A 13031-nucleotide genomic window follows, 5' to 3' on the forward strand; every position below is an offset into this window, starting at 1 on the left:
TATGTGGTTTACACGGACAACACGCCAGACATTTCACCTGGGCTCCACGGACCTAAGGGTAATACGGGGACTATGCCAAGGTCCTCGTAAATCAAAGAGTGTAACTGCATTTGTTAGTGTCTGAACAACATATATTCTCTTTTTCTTTGAAAGTCCTCATTTACCACTTGACCTGATTTTGAGTGTATCCCAGTGTATAGAACAGCGACCCCACAGCTGGGTTTTATATTGCAGTTTCATACACATTTCTGATACACACGGTGCATTTTGGCGGGCCGTCTTGTGATTGGCTGGTTTGCGCATGTGGGCGGTAACAAACGGAAGTCGACGGGAAGCTCCGCCCACAGCACATGGCCCAGCTGTCGCTAATTAAATACCTAATGGACCACACCTCGGAAGTGTCAGCTCGACGTCGTTGGATTTACTGGATTAAATACATACATACAGGTAATAATTATATTTATAAATATAGTTGCATTTTTGCATTAAGTGTTTCTTATGAAAGAAATTGCAAGAAATTGTAACTTGTAACTTACAATTACTGTAAAATGCTATATATTTACCACAATGTTAGCTGAGCTAGCTTGAGTGGCTATCAACATGTCCTGCTCATTAAGCCTCAGGCTAAAGAGGTGGAGGACAGCAGGTAGAGATGAGGACAGAAGTAACATTGCCAGCAAGTCAAATTTGGTCGTTTTGTTTTTAAAATGAAAGCTAGCTAGGTTAAGTTGAGCTTGTGGCTACCGCATGGCTTAATGAGCAAGGCGTAGCTAGTTAAAGCCTTAACTTTTATTACAGACATTGTGTTTGTTTTATAGAATTAAATACTTTCTTAGTAGCCCACACTATTTTATTTAAATATGAAGTTGCAGTGACACAGGAAGGCTGTTATATCATTAATATGAGTACTTTCAGGCCATTAAATAAATGTAATGTGTTTATGATGTTCTGTTAGTGTACTAAACCTGTAAGATAAATTAATTGGTACCTAGTAACCAACCACAATGATCAATATACAAAACATGAGGGGCAACAGACCTGACAAGTATCTTGTGCAGTGTGTAAAGTGTTATATATATATATATATATATATATATATATATATATATATATATATATATATATATATATATATATATATATATATATAAAAACAGTGTTTTTATCTTCTTGACTTCATTTAACTAACTTTGTGAAATTGTTAGTTCTCATATAAGAAATGCTTTAACCATAGAACATTTCACATACCAAAATACTGTACATTTTCCATCTAGCTTCAGGTGGAACATGATTTTTATAGCTTTTGTTAGCACCACCTAACCAGCACACCATAGATGATACTGACCATTACAGAATGTTAGAACAAAAACAATGAAGTCATCAAATGCTGTGTTCATCAGAGTGTAGTTTTCATAATCCACGGTCTACTATGTGTATAATATTATTATTATATTTTTTTTCCTTTTTACAGGGCCTTGATGATGAAATGGCCCCAAAGATGTGTGGTACCACAAATCCCCCATCCACAACTGATGACACTGAAGAGGTATGTCCTCACAAAAGATAGATTTTTATTAATATCTTGCACTTGATTGTTAATATCAGAGAAGTTGTCAGTGAGTTTTAAAGCAAGGTTTTCCTCTGTCTTTGTCAACAGTAGAATGGTTTCTTTTTTTATTCAGATATCAAATGTCCTCTCTAGTGTCACGCTCCCTGGACTTTCTCTTTATTGTCCTTTGTCTCTGTTTCATCTTCTACAGCTGACCACTTAGAGCAAGTGCACCCATACAGCCGTCAGCCACCCGAATCAGACTAGTCCAGAGCTCAGCCCATGCACCAAGGTTGGAGAGGTAAATTAAATCTCATGTACAACTTATTTGTGGCAAAATGTTAAATCTGCCAACCTATTTCAATATGTGTGTGTATGTGTGTGTGTGTGTGTGTGTGTAGTCGCCTGAGTAGAACATGCTTTATGTGGACAGTCGCCTGAGTAGAACGTGCTTTATGTGGACAATGGAATGGAAGGACATTTGTCTAAACATGCCTTTTCAAGCTTCAGTCAGTATAATATCTGAGTGTGTGTATCAAACACTAAACCCCACCCAAACATGACTTGGGAGGTCCATACAGTTTAGAGGGTCCCGTCCCCAGAGGCATCACTTTGGTTTTTAAGAACACTTGGTCTGCCTGCATTGGATCTGTATGTTGGTTTAATGTGAATGCTAAGATGTTTGGTTACATGTAATGGATAGGCACCCATTCAACAGCACTGATGAAAATTCATGACAAGATGTCATTTAAAAGAATCATAGCAAATCTAAGAACTATAAAAGGACTAACCCCTCACTCCATGTAAAAGCTTAGTCAATTATTCTAGAAGTGCAATCATTCTACGAAGTTGGCTGACAATAGATAAACAACAAAGTAATCAAATGCTGTATTCATCAGTGTGTAGTTTTCATAGTCTACAGACTGTAGTCATGTGGCCTGTTCAGTGTCAAAGACCCGTTTCAGAGACTACATGTTTTCCACAAAACACTCACTGAAATACAGCCATGATATCTTTTCACTGAATGCTACACAGAGAACATCTTGTCTTCAAGATATTTATTATAATTTATCTTTTTTTGTTGTTTTTTCCTTTTTACAGGGCCTTAATGATGAAATGGCCCTAAAGATGTGTGGTACCACAAATCCCCCATTCACAACTGATGACACTGAAGAGGTATGTCCTCACAAAAGATAGATTTTTATTAATATCTTGCACTTGATTGTTAATATCAAAGAAGTTGTCAGTGAGTTTTAAAGCAAGGTTTTCCTCTGTCTTTCTGTCAACACTAGAATGGTTTCTTTTTTTATTCAGATATCAAATGTCCTCTCTAGTGTCACGCTCCCTGGACTTTCTCTTTATTGTCCTTTGTCTCTGTTTGATCTTCTACAGCTGACCACTGAGAGCAAGTGCACCCATACAGCCGTCAGCCACCCGAATCAGACTAGTCCAGAGCTCAGCCCATGCACCAAGGTTGGAGAGGTAAATTAAATCTCATGGACAACTTATTTGTGGCAAAATGTTAAATATGCCAACCTATTTCAATATGTGTGTGTGTGTGTGTGTGTGTAGTCGCCTGAGTAGAACATGCTTTATGTGGACAGTCGCCTGAGTAGAACGTGCTTTATGTGGACAATGGAATGGAAGGACATTTGTCTAAACATGCCTTTTCAAGCTTCAGTCAGTATAATATCTGAGTGTGTGTATCAAACACTAAACCCCACCCAAACATGACTTGGGAGGTCCATACAGTTTAGAGGGTCCCGTCCCCAGAGGCATCACTTTGGTTTTTAAGAACACTTGGACTGCCTGCATTGGATCTGTATGTAGGTTTAATGTGAATGCTAAGATGTTTGGTTACATGTAATGGATAGGCACCCTATTAGTTATACTGGGCTACAAGAAGTCAGCTCCTGGCACTGAGGCCAACCACAAATTCCCCATCTACAATTTAAAAATATGAAGAAGGTATATCTTCATATAGGATATGCTTTAAATAAGCTACATTCAAAGGAAAAAACAAAAACTCAGATAATATCTACAAGGGCTAAATTCTGCACAAACCTTCAATTTCAATCTCATCCAGTGACTTCCCCTGGATGCTGCAAAGGTTTCCTTTCTCCATTGACAAAAGGAGTTTGGAAATCTTAGCAAGTTGTGTTGTGGGAACTGGTAATCTGTAGAAGTCGTGGTGAACACGAATGTGTTCATCAGAGTAGTTTCCATAGTCCACGGTCTACAATATTTTTTTTATTTATTTTTTTTCCTTTTTACAGGGCCTTGATGATGAAATGGCTCCAAAGATGTGTGGTACCACAAATCCCCCATCCACAACTGATGACACTGAAGAGGTATGTCCTCACAAAAGATAGATTTTTATTAATATCTTGCACTTGATTGTTAATATCAAAGAAGTTGTCAGTGAGTTTTAAAGCAAGGTTTTCCTCTGTCTTTCTGTCAACACTAGAATGGTTTCTTTTTTTATTCAGATATCAAATGTCCTCTCTAGTGTCACGCTCCCTGGACTTTCTCTTTATTGTCCTTTGTCTCTGTTTGATCTTCTACAGCTGACCACTGAGAGCAAGTGCACCCATACAGCCGTCAGCCACCCGAATCAGACTAGTCCAGAGCTCGGCCCACTCACCAAGGTTGGAGAGGTAAATTAAATCTCATGGACAACTTATTTGTGGCAAAATGTTAAATATGCCAACCTATTTCAATATGTGTGTGTGTGTGTGTGTGTAGTCGCCTGAGTAGAACATGCTTTATGTGGACAGTCGCCTGAGTAGAACGTGCTTTATGTGGACAATGGAATGGAAGGACATTTGTCTAAACATGCCTTTTCAAGCTTCAGTCAGTATAATATCTGAGTGTATGTGTATCAAACACTAAACCCCACCCAAACATGACTTGGGAGGTCCATACAGTTTAGAGGGTCCCGTCCCCAGAGGCATCACTTTGGTTTTTAAGAACACTTGGTCTGCCTGCATTGGATCTGTATGTAGGTTTAATGTGAATGCTAAGATGTTTGGTTACATGTAATGGATAGGCACCCTATTAGTTATACTGGGCTACAAGAAGTCAGCTCCTGGCACTGAGGCCAACCACAAATTCCCCATCTACAATTTAAAAATATGAAGAAGGTATATCTTCATATAGGATATGCTTTAAATAAGCTGCATATAAATAAGATACGATATAAATAACAAAATACAATGCAATAAAAGGGTAATCATATGTATCAGGTAAATTAAATGTCACATTTGTTTTGAATTTAAAATTATTAGATATTGACATGTAAATATGAAATATCTTTGTCCAAACTATGTGGCCTAAGTAAATACTACAATAATTTTTTTTGCCAACAGTGTCAAAAACACTGCCTTGTGTGCGCAACAGTATCCTCCTTGGACAGGCGTGTTCGTTGTGTGGGACCCGTATCTTCCTTCAAGTGGCTTGGCTATCAATGCACAGGTTAGATGTTTAGTGAATTAGTATAGAGTGTAATGTGTTGTGCTCTAACCACTTAAATAGACCTGCAGTGTTAACATTATTTTACTCAAATGTGTTCCAGTTTGTTCAGGGGTCTGGCATAAATCCTGCCTCAAGCAAATTAAAAGAGATGACTTTAACAGCACAGCACAGGTGAGTATCTACTAAGTGAGTGTTGAACTTGAACTGTCTATAAGATTCAATCACCATGTCAAATAATTTGCTTTCTCACCAATTCAGGCGCAACAGTCTCCTAAGGCTTCTGATGATGAACTGCTGTCAGATCAGGACAAAATTCCACATCCAGCATTGGACCAAATATCATCTGATGATGCTGAGGACATGTCTGACAAGGAATACATACCTGATTCGGAGTCAGAATATTCTTTGTCATTACTTGCCAGTAAAGGAAACCTTTGCAGCATCCAGGGGAAGTCACTGGATGAGATTGAAATTGAAGGTATGTACAGAAATTAGCCCTTGTAGATATTATCTGAGTTTTTGTTTTTTTAGATAAACATCTAGACTTGGCGTTGTCAGCATCCCTTTCCAAGAAAAAAAAAATCACCTTTCATGTCCAAGTATGAGTCGAGGACTACTATTCAGAAATATAAACTTAAGTCTACAGTATGGCTGGACAGTATGTTTGTGTAGGTGCAGTTGAATTACTTTAAATATTAACCTAATATCATAGTGTAATAATTTATCTTATGTGCTCATGGACCACCTTAAACATAAACGCAGGTATAATAGCTCAAAACTACTACTTTGCAAAAATTGGCAAGTACAAAACCAAGTACTTACTTTTCCTTATTTTATGTGGCTATTTCAACCACAGATTTTTATGTCCAGCTATTTATGAGAGTTTTACCAGAGCTGTAAACTATTTGAGTAAATGTAATTAGCAACTGTACTTGAGTATATTTTTGGCTACTTTGTAGTTGTACTGAGTATCAAAGATATTAGCTACTTTTACTCTACTTGACTACATGAAGTTTAGTCAAGTACTTTTACTCTACTTGACTTTTGAAGTAAATGAACTTTTTACTCCAATACATTTGTGATGAGTAATGCAATTACAAATTACATTTTGCATGGCACCTAACTTTTCTTTATGGCAAAAACAAACTGCTGCAGAAAGTGATATTTCCATCTAAGTGGCATTGACTGAACTATATCTTGTGCGTTTTGCCCTTACTCACCCAAACTTGTCAACAAGTCTACTTTACATGAATGCGAGTGCATTAGTAGGTGCTAAATCGCAGACGTTTGATTTAGATGAAGTCAGGACTGCAGCCAGTGATGAGTCCGAAACCAGCACATCCAGTGCAATTAGACTTTGACTATTTAATTTTACTTAACAATTTTTTTGTATCCACATTATTGACAAGGCCTTTTTGAAGGATATTGGGTTGCGTGTGGCCTTTTTGTGCACTTGAGCTTAACTGAGACTTGAGAGTTTGTAAACGCTTAAATAGATAGTTCACCCAAAAATGAAAATTGTCATCATTTACTCACCATCAAGTTGTTACAAACTTCTTTGTTCTGCTGTACTAGTCATTGGCTGGCAAAATCTGCTTGGTTACAAAATATCTATCTTTGTGTACCGCAGAACAAAGAAATGTATACAGGTTTGGGGTTGAGGTTGACTACATTTTTGGGTGAACAATCCCTTTAAGAGGCTGTTGTGTCGACCCTGATTTATTAGACTATTGAGGTGTTCAGTTTTATTTAGATTTTAGAAAATAAACATGACTTCTCATTTTACAAATCAATTGTTTCTTATTTTCACCTGCATGTCTCAGGTGTCAAGGACTACTGCATCTTTGAGCCTAGATTTAGTATAATACTAAAGTATTGTTAATGACTTTTACTCGTATTGGTATTGGTGACTTGTAATCGAGTAATTTATGCTGCAAGGTATCTGTCTTTTTACTCAAGTATGGTTTTCAAGTACTCTTTCCACCTCTGAGTTTTACTAATGCCATTTTCCAGATGAGATTGCGTTAAGTGATGCTGAAGACAGTGGGAGCGAATCTGATGACAGCAACACAGATCTCACCGCATCAGAGCTTGGAACTGTGGAGCCTATGGATATTGACACTACAACCACAGAGCAAGACCATGACATGGGAGACTTTGGTATGTTAATTCAATTCATAGTCTCTGCTGATAAAATGTATTTTTTTCCTGTGACAAAAGTAACTTGTTAAATTGTTTTCAACAGGATCAGTTTCATTTGTGTCGTCCACAGTACGTGAGAGTGTACCTCCCTCTGAAGGTAAGATTCAGTTTCAAGAGGTTTATTGTCTATGCACAGAAGAAACACAGTGGTTTATACCCTACAATGAAATTCTTACTTTGCCCAACTCCCTTAAAGGGATACTTCACCATTTTTTTCATATTACACTGTTATTCCCTTAACTAAGACGAGTTGATGCATACCTCTCTCGTCTCAGTGCGTGCACTCAATCGCTCTGGTGCGCGGCGGCGGTTTGATAGCACTTAGCTTAGCCCAGTTCATTCATTAGGGACCAAACAGAAATGAAGCTAGAAGCGACCAAACACCTCCAAGTTTTCCCTATTTAAATACAGTTACACGACCAAGTATGGTGACAAAATAAAACGTGTGGCTTTTCTAAGCTGGTAAAAAGGATAACTATAGTGTATGGCGGAATAGCACTGGGAGCACTTCGGCTCGCGCAGTAAAAAGTCACGTTGGTTCTAATGACAGAAGTGAGAGGGAGAGGATTTTTCAAGCGTGACTTTTTACTGCGCCGAGTCGAAGTGCTCCCGAGTCCCAAGTAGAGATGCACGGATGGGCTATTATTTCATCCGCAACCGCATCGCAAAACTCATCATCCGTCCGCCATCCATCCGCACCATCTTTTTTGACCAATTTTCAAAACCGCACCCACCCGCCATCCGCTGATTGGGCAATGCAATTTAAAAAAAAAGACAAACCATCAATTTAAAATATATATATATATATATATATATATATATATAAAAGGATGCATTTATAGCGTTTTGGGGGAAAAAATGGATGGATGACCTTCTATTGCCTTTCTTTTTAATTCTCTTTTTTTGAGTTTGTCACGTAAAGTTACCTCCTTCGCCGGCGTTGCCATCTCTGATAATAACAAGCAGTCTGCATAGACTCGACTAGGCCATATTACTGCGTAATGAAAATTTGACTATTTTAAAGTGTGCTCTTTTTTTGGATGTAGGTATAGTTAGCAATATTTAACAATATATACATATATTTTTCATTTGATAGGTTCAACCGCCCGCCACCCGCCCAAATTTAATTAAAATATAATTTTTTGTCACGTCATCCGCCCGATCCGCGGCTGTAACCGCCAACCGCGCATCTCTAGTCCCAAGTGCTATGCCGCCATACATCATAGTTATCCTTTTTACCCGCTTAGAAAAGTGCCACGTTTTAATTTGTCACCATACTTGGTTGTGTAACTACTCGACTAACTGTATTTAAATAGGGAAAACTTGGAGGTGTTTGGTCGCTTCTAGCTTCATTTCTGTTTCGTCCCTAATGAATGAACTGGGCTAAGCTAAGTGCTATCCAAGTTCAGCCGCGCGCCAGAGTGATTGAGTGCACGCACTGAGACGAGAGAGGTATGTATCAACTCGTCTTAGTTAAGGGAATAACAGTTTAATATGAAAAAAATGAAGTATCCCTTTAACAGAAGGATTATTATGCACGTCTTTGTGATGTTTTCAACTATCAAAATGCAAGAGTAATCTTAAAGAAAGAGATATAAATAAATAGCCCTAAATTGAACTGTACTGCATTTGTACAAAACATCTTGTCTGCAAGAGAACATATACACTTACTTTATTATCAGGAAATGTATACTGAATTTGAGATAAAAGTAAAGTTACCTCCTTCTCTTCACATGTTCTCTTGATTGCCCATGAGTACGTTCTATTAATTCTCTTTTTAGCAAGTTGGTTAAAAGACTAAAAATGAATTGGTCTGAGTCACAACATGCCACAAAATCTGGAAGATTAAGAGGTTAAAAGTAGTATTAAGCTGATTGTTATGTACAGTTTCAATATCAAGACTAAACTTTCAGACCAAGTTCCAACACTATTTAGCTAACCTTATGAAATCAGATTTAAACTGAGAATCAGACCTTAAGACATGTTAGACATGTTACTGATTGTAGTATTACTTACTGCAATTAATTCAAATAGCAAAAGGTTTGGCCACATAAATAGATGAACAGCAAAGACATACTAATATTACACTCCATATTGTCCACACTCTAGTGGGTTAATAAAGTTGGTGAAATCACATCGAGTGAGACACCAACTGATACCCAGAGTTAATTAAGAAAAGTAAACTGCAATTTCTTGTCAACTGTGGCATTAACTGAACTCATGTTTTGATGGCTTCAACTGGACAACACATTTTGTTTGAGATATATTCTTTTTTTGTTTGCCTATCTTCCAGGGAATTATGCTGATGAGGAACATGGATCCAGAAGAGTGGCGAAGAAAGTATGGTCTAAGGCTGAGGTCGCCGCAGTAATGCGACACTTCAAAGGTCATATAAGCAGGGGAAAACTGGCCACCAAAACTGGTGGAAGACCCCGTGTTAGCACAAAGAACAGTGCAAAATATAAGGGACTTTGTACAAAATAGAGGAATAGCTGCAAAGAGGCAGTCAGAAAAAAAAAGATTTAAATACACTGACTATTGTGGTGGTGTTTCTATGTTTGTGTTAAAGGAACACTTCGACCTTTTGGGACTTTATCTTCTTCACCGTATCCCCCAGAGTTAGATAAGTCCACACACACCCTTCTCATCTCCGTGTGTGCCGTAACTCTGTCTGACGCACCCACCGCTAGCCTAGCTTAGCACAAACACTGGAGATAAATGGCTCCAGCTAGCATACTGCTCCCAATAAGTGACAGAATAACGCCAACATTCTCCTATTTACATGTTGTGATTTGTATAGTCACGGTGTGTACGAATTACAAGGTCACATGACACACAGCCGTCTTCTAACCGTATACATACTGGGAACTAAATTCTCATAGATTTTACTATATAGAAGGCGAAGCAATGCTGGCAGGAGTGATAAGCGCAACCCTCTGAGCGAACTCTCTGCTCCTCACCACGGGCTTCTCAGGTCCTGCGAGCAAATCCCTCCGCCCAAGTAGCAGTGCTTCGTCTTCTGAGAATTTAGTTCCCAGTATGTATATGGTTAGAAGATGTCCATGTCTCATGTGACCTTGTTATTTGTACATGCTGTGACTATACAAATCACAACATGTAAATAGGAGAATGTTGGCGTTATTTTGTCACTTATTGGGAATAGTATGCTAGCTGGAGCCATTTACCTCCAGTCTTTGTGCCAAGCTAGGCTAGCGGTGGGTGCGTCAGACAGAGTTATGGCACACACGGAGATGAGAAGGGTGTGTGTGGACTTATCTAACTCTGGGGGATACGGCTAATAAGCTAAAGTCCCAAAAGTCCAAAGTTCCTTTAATGTTTTAAATAGAGGCCATCACAAAAGCAAACTGTTAAACAGTTTTTAGTTTTTTTTATATTTCATTTATTTTTTTGTTATGAGCAACCATGGGTATTTTGAAGTTGGGTAAGAATAACTTATTTGACCTTTTTTTTGTTGCCTATGGCTTGCTCAGTTGGGGATACTTTAATTTAATTAATCAATCAACAATTCTATTGATCAGCATTACCAAACGTGGACGTTTTTACACTAGAAACAAACATTGATGTATTATTTTAATTGAATACTGTGAAGCTGCTTTGATACAATCTGTATTGTGAAAAGTGCTATATAAATAAAGTTGACTTGACTTTTTTGCTCAATTCTCATTGTCATGGCACTGGTGTTGTGTGACAATCTATTGTTTAGCTCTTACAGGCCGTTATCTGGCTGTTAGCCATTGTCACCAACTAACAATGGTGATGTTAGAGTTGTGCAATAAAATAATAATTCAAGTCCCATTAATGCTTGGTGGTGTCAGGTCAATGTGTATTTATGTTAATGAGGAAGTGACGTCATTGTCCCTTTAAAGTCCCATTAATGCTTGGTGGTGTCAGGTTAATGTGTATGTGTATTTATGTTAATGAGGAAGTGATGTCATTGTCCCTTTAAAGTCCCAATAATGTTTGTTTTGGTCCTTATAAGTCACATATTTTTCAAAATGAGAACTGTCTCTATAAACCACAATAGTTTTAGGGTGGTGTGTATCACGCTCTGAAGGGTGTATCTGAAGTCTAAAGTGTCCTGAATTTTTTTCAATTTTTTTTGAGTGTTTTAATCGAACTCTCATAGCTCTAGGACCTCAGGAAAGGGTAGTCCATCTAAACCACCACCGGGCCTGTTTGGAGAAAAAGTCTGGCTAATCCACATAAACCAGTGTGTGTGTGTGTGTGTGTGTGTGTGTGTGTGTGTGTGTGTGTGTGTGTGTGTGTGTGTGTGTGTGTGTGTGTGTGTGTGTGTGTGTGAATGCACTCTCAGCAGTCTCCAGTAGTCAGCACTTGACTGAGGAAAATTAAAGGATTGCAGCAGAAGCCAGAGATGGAAAGAGGAAGAGTGAAGTGAGGTAAAGTCAGTCATTTCAGGCTAAAATATAAAGTTCACATGGGCTGATTAGTCAAAACAGACAAAATAATAGTCCTCAATGACAAGACAAAAAGTGTCATGAAAATGTTACACTGGAAGGCCAAACAAATCTACTGTAGCACCCTAGTAGCCCAATATACCTGAATTCACCCTATACAGCTGAGCACATATCAGTGATCTTGATCTAATGATATTAGAGTGAATCCATTTTATTAGTTACTGATGCAGGGATAGAGTGTTTTCAGCACTGTATTTATTTGTACTAATCTTTCAAGTTTGTCATCTGAAACTTTGATGAATGTTGGTGAAAGAAGTCTATTATGCTCACCAAGGTATAAAGTTACTATTTTCTATTTAAATATATTTTAAACTATGAGCTGTTACTCCAGTCTTAAGTGCCACATGATCCTTCAGAAATCAATATGCTGATTTGGAGTTCAAGAAACATTTCTTATTATCAATGTCAAAAACAGGTGTACTGCTATTTTTTGTGTAAACCGTGATTTTTATTTTTATTTTTTATATTATTTGATAAATAGAAAGTTTTTTTTTGTTAAATTTAAATAAAAACCGTAAAAGTAAAAATAAAAAAAATAAAAAACATTTCTAGTAATCAATTGACAAATCTCTCAACATAGAGAAAAATCCATATTAATTGATCCATCTATTGAGATCTTTAAAAGTGCAAGGTGGCAACCTTTGTTGGCCGCCCCTTCTCAATTCATCAATCAGCTGGCTGACCTTTGAACTTTGGTCAGGTTCAGGCATGGATTCTATCAAGGGGTCATGGCTTGGCTGGTTAGCATGGGCAGTTTCCGTAACTACCGTAACTGCACTTTCCGTGGGGAACAAAGCTATTTCTTCATTAACAATTGTTCTAACAAAACAAATAAAGTCTTTTTACTTTGTACGAACCATGTCAAACTACGCTATTTTCGTTGGCGGAACAAAAACAGAGAATTTAAAAAAAATAAAATTAAAGATCAGCACTGACCAGCATAAAAAGCCTATTTCCACCACATAAGAAAAATACAATATTATAACATATTATTATGATAATATAATGACATAAAACAAAAAATGATTACATAAAAAAATCATAATGACAAATTTAAAATGGACTTTTATATCATAATTAGTATCTCATCATTTCACCTTTTTATTTCAATTTCTTTTTTTGCAATGAAAATAGCCTCATTCAAATATATTTACAATTGTTGTGTACATTAGATGAGGTCTATCTTTGCACACGCACAAAAAAAATGAAATGTCAATATGGTTTTAGAGCACATTAGAGTTTATTCAAGCATTTAGCTTGCACATTATATACATAGAAGGTGTCTTTTTCAGTGTGGTGCTGATGTGCTG

The 13031-nt window shown here is 37.4% G+C and overlaps 1 protein-coding gene across 1 annotated transcript; it reads left to right on the forward strand.

Moving 5' to 3' along the window:
• The first annotated feature begins 397 nt into the window (after positions 1-397).
• LOC311293138 (uncharacterized protein) lies at positions 398-9835 on the forward strand. The gene is made up of 13 exons (XM_084413183.1): positions 398-447; positions 1472-1546; positions 1761-1850; positions 2651-2725; positions 2942-3031; positions 3826-3900; positions 4117-4206; positions 4918-5023; positions 5124-5194; positions 5282-5501; positions 7037-7183; positions 7269-7322; positions 9519-9835. The coding sequence occupies exons 4-13, from the start codon at positions 2666-2668 to the stop codon at positions 9707-9709; spliced, it is 1104 nt and encodes a 367-aa protein (XP_084269309.1). The 5' UTR covers positions 398-447; positions 1472-1546; positions 1761-1850; positions 2651-2665; the 3' UTR covers positions 9710-9835.
• The last annotated feature ends 3196 nt before the right edge of the window (positions 9836-13031 follow it).

The sequence above is a fragment of the Rutilus rutilus genome, assembly GCF_951802725.1.
Source record: "Rutilus rutilus genome assembly, chromosome: 7".
NCBI lineage: Eukaryota > Metazoa > Chordata > Actinopteri > Cypriniformes > Leuciscidae > Rutilus > Rutilus rutilus.

What these genes read in the sequence shown, in the direction of transcription:
- LOC311293138 (XM_084413183.1), top strand. Translation starts at nt 2,666, where the DNA reads ATGGCCCTAAAGATGTGTGGTACCACAAATCCCCCATTCACAACTGAT. An exon ending in CATGCACCAAGGTTGGAGAG is followed by an intron (nt 3,032 to 3,825) that starts GTAAATTAAATC and finishes TCCTTTTTACAG; the next exon opens with GGCCTTGATGATGAAATGGC. An exon ending in ACTTTAACAGCACAGCACAG is followed by an intron (nt 5,195 to 5,281) that starts GTGAGTATCTAC and finishes TCACCAATTCAG; the next exon opens with GCGCAACAGTCTCCTAAGGC.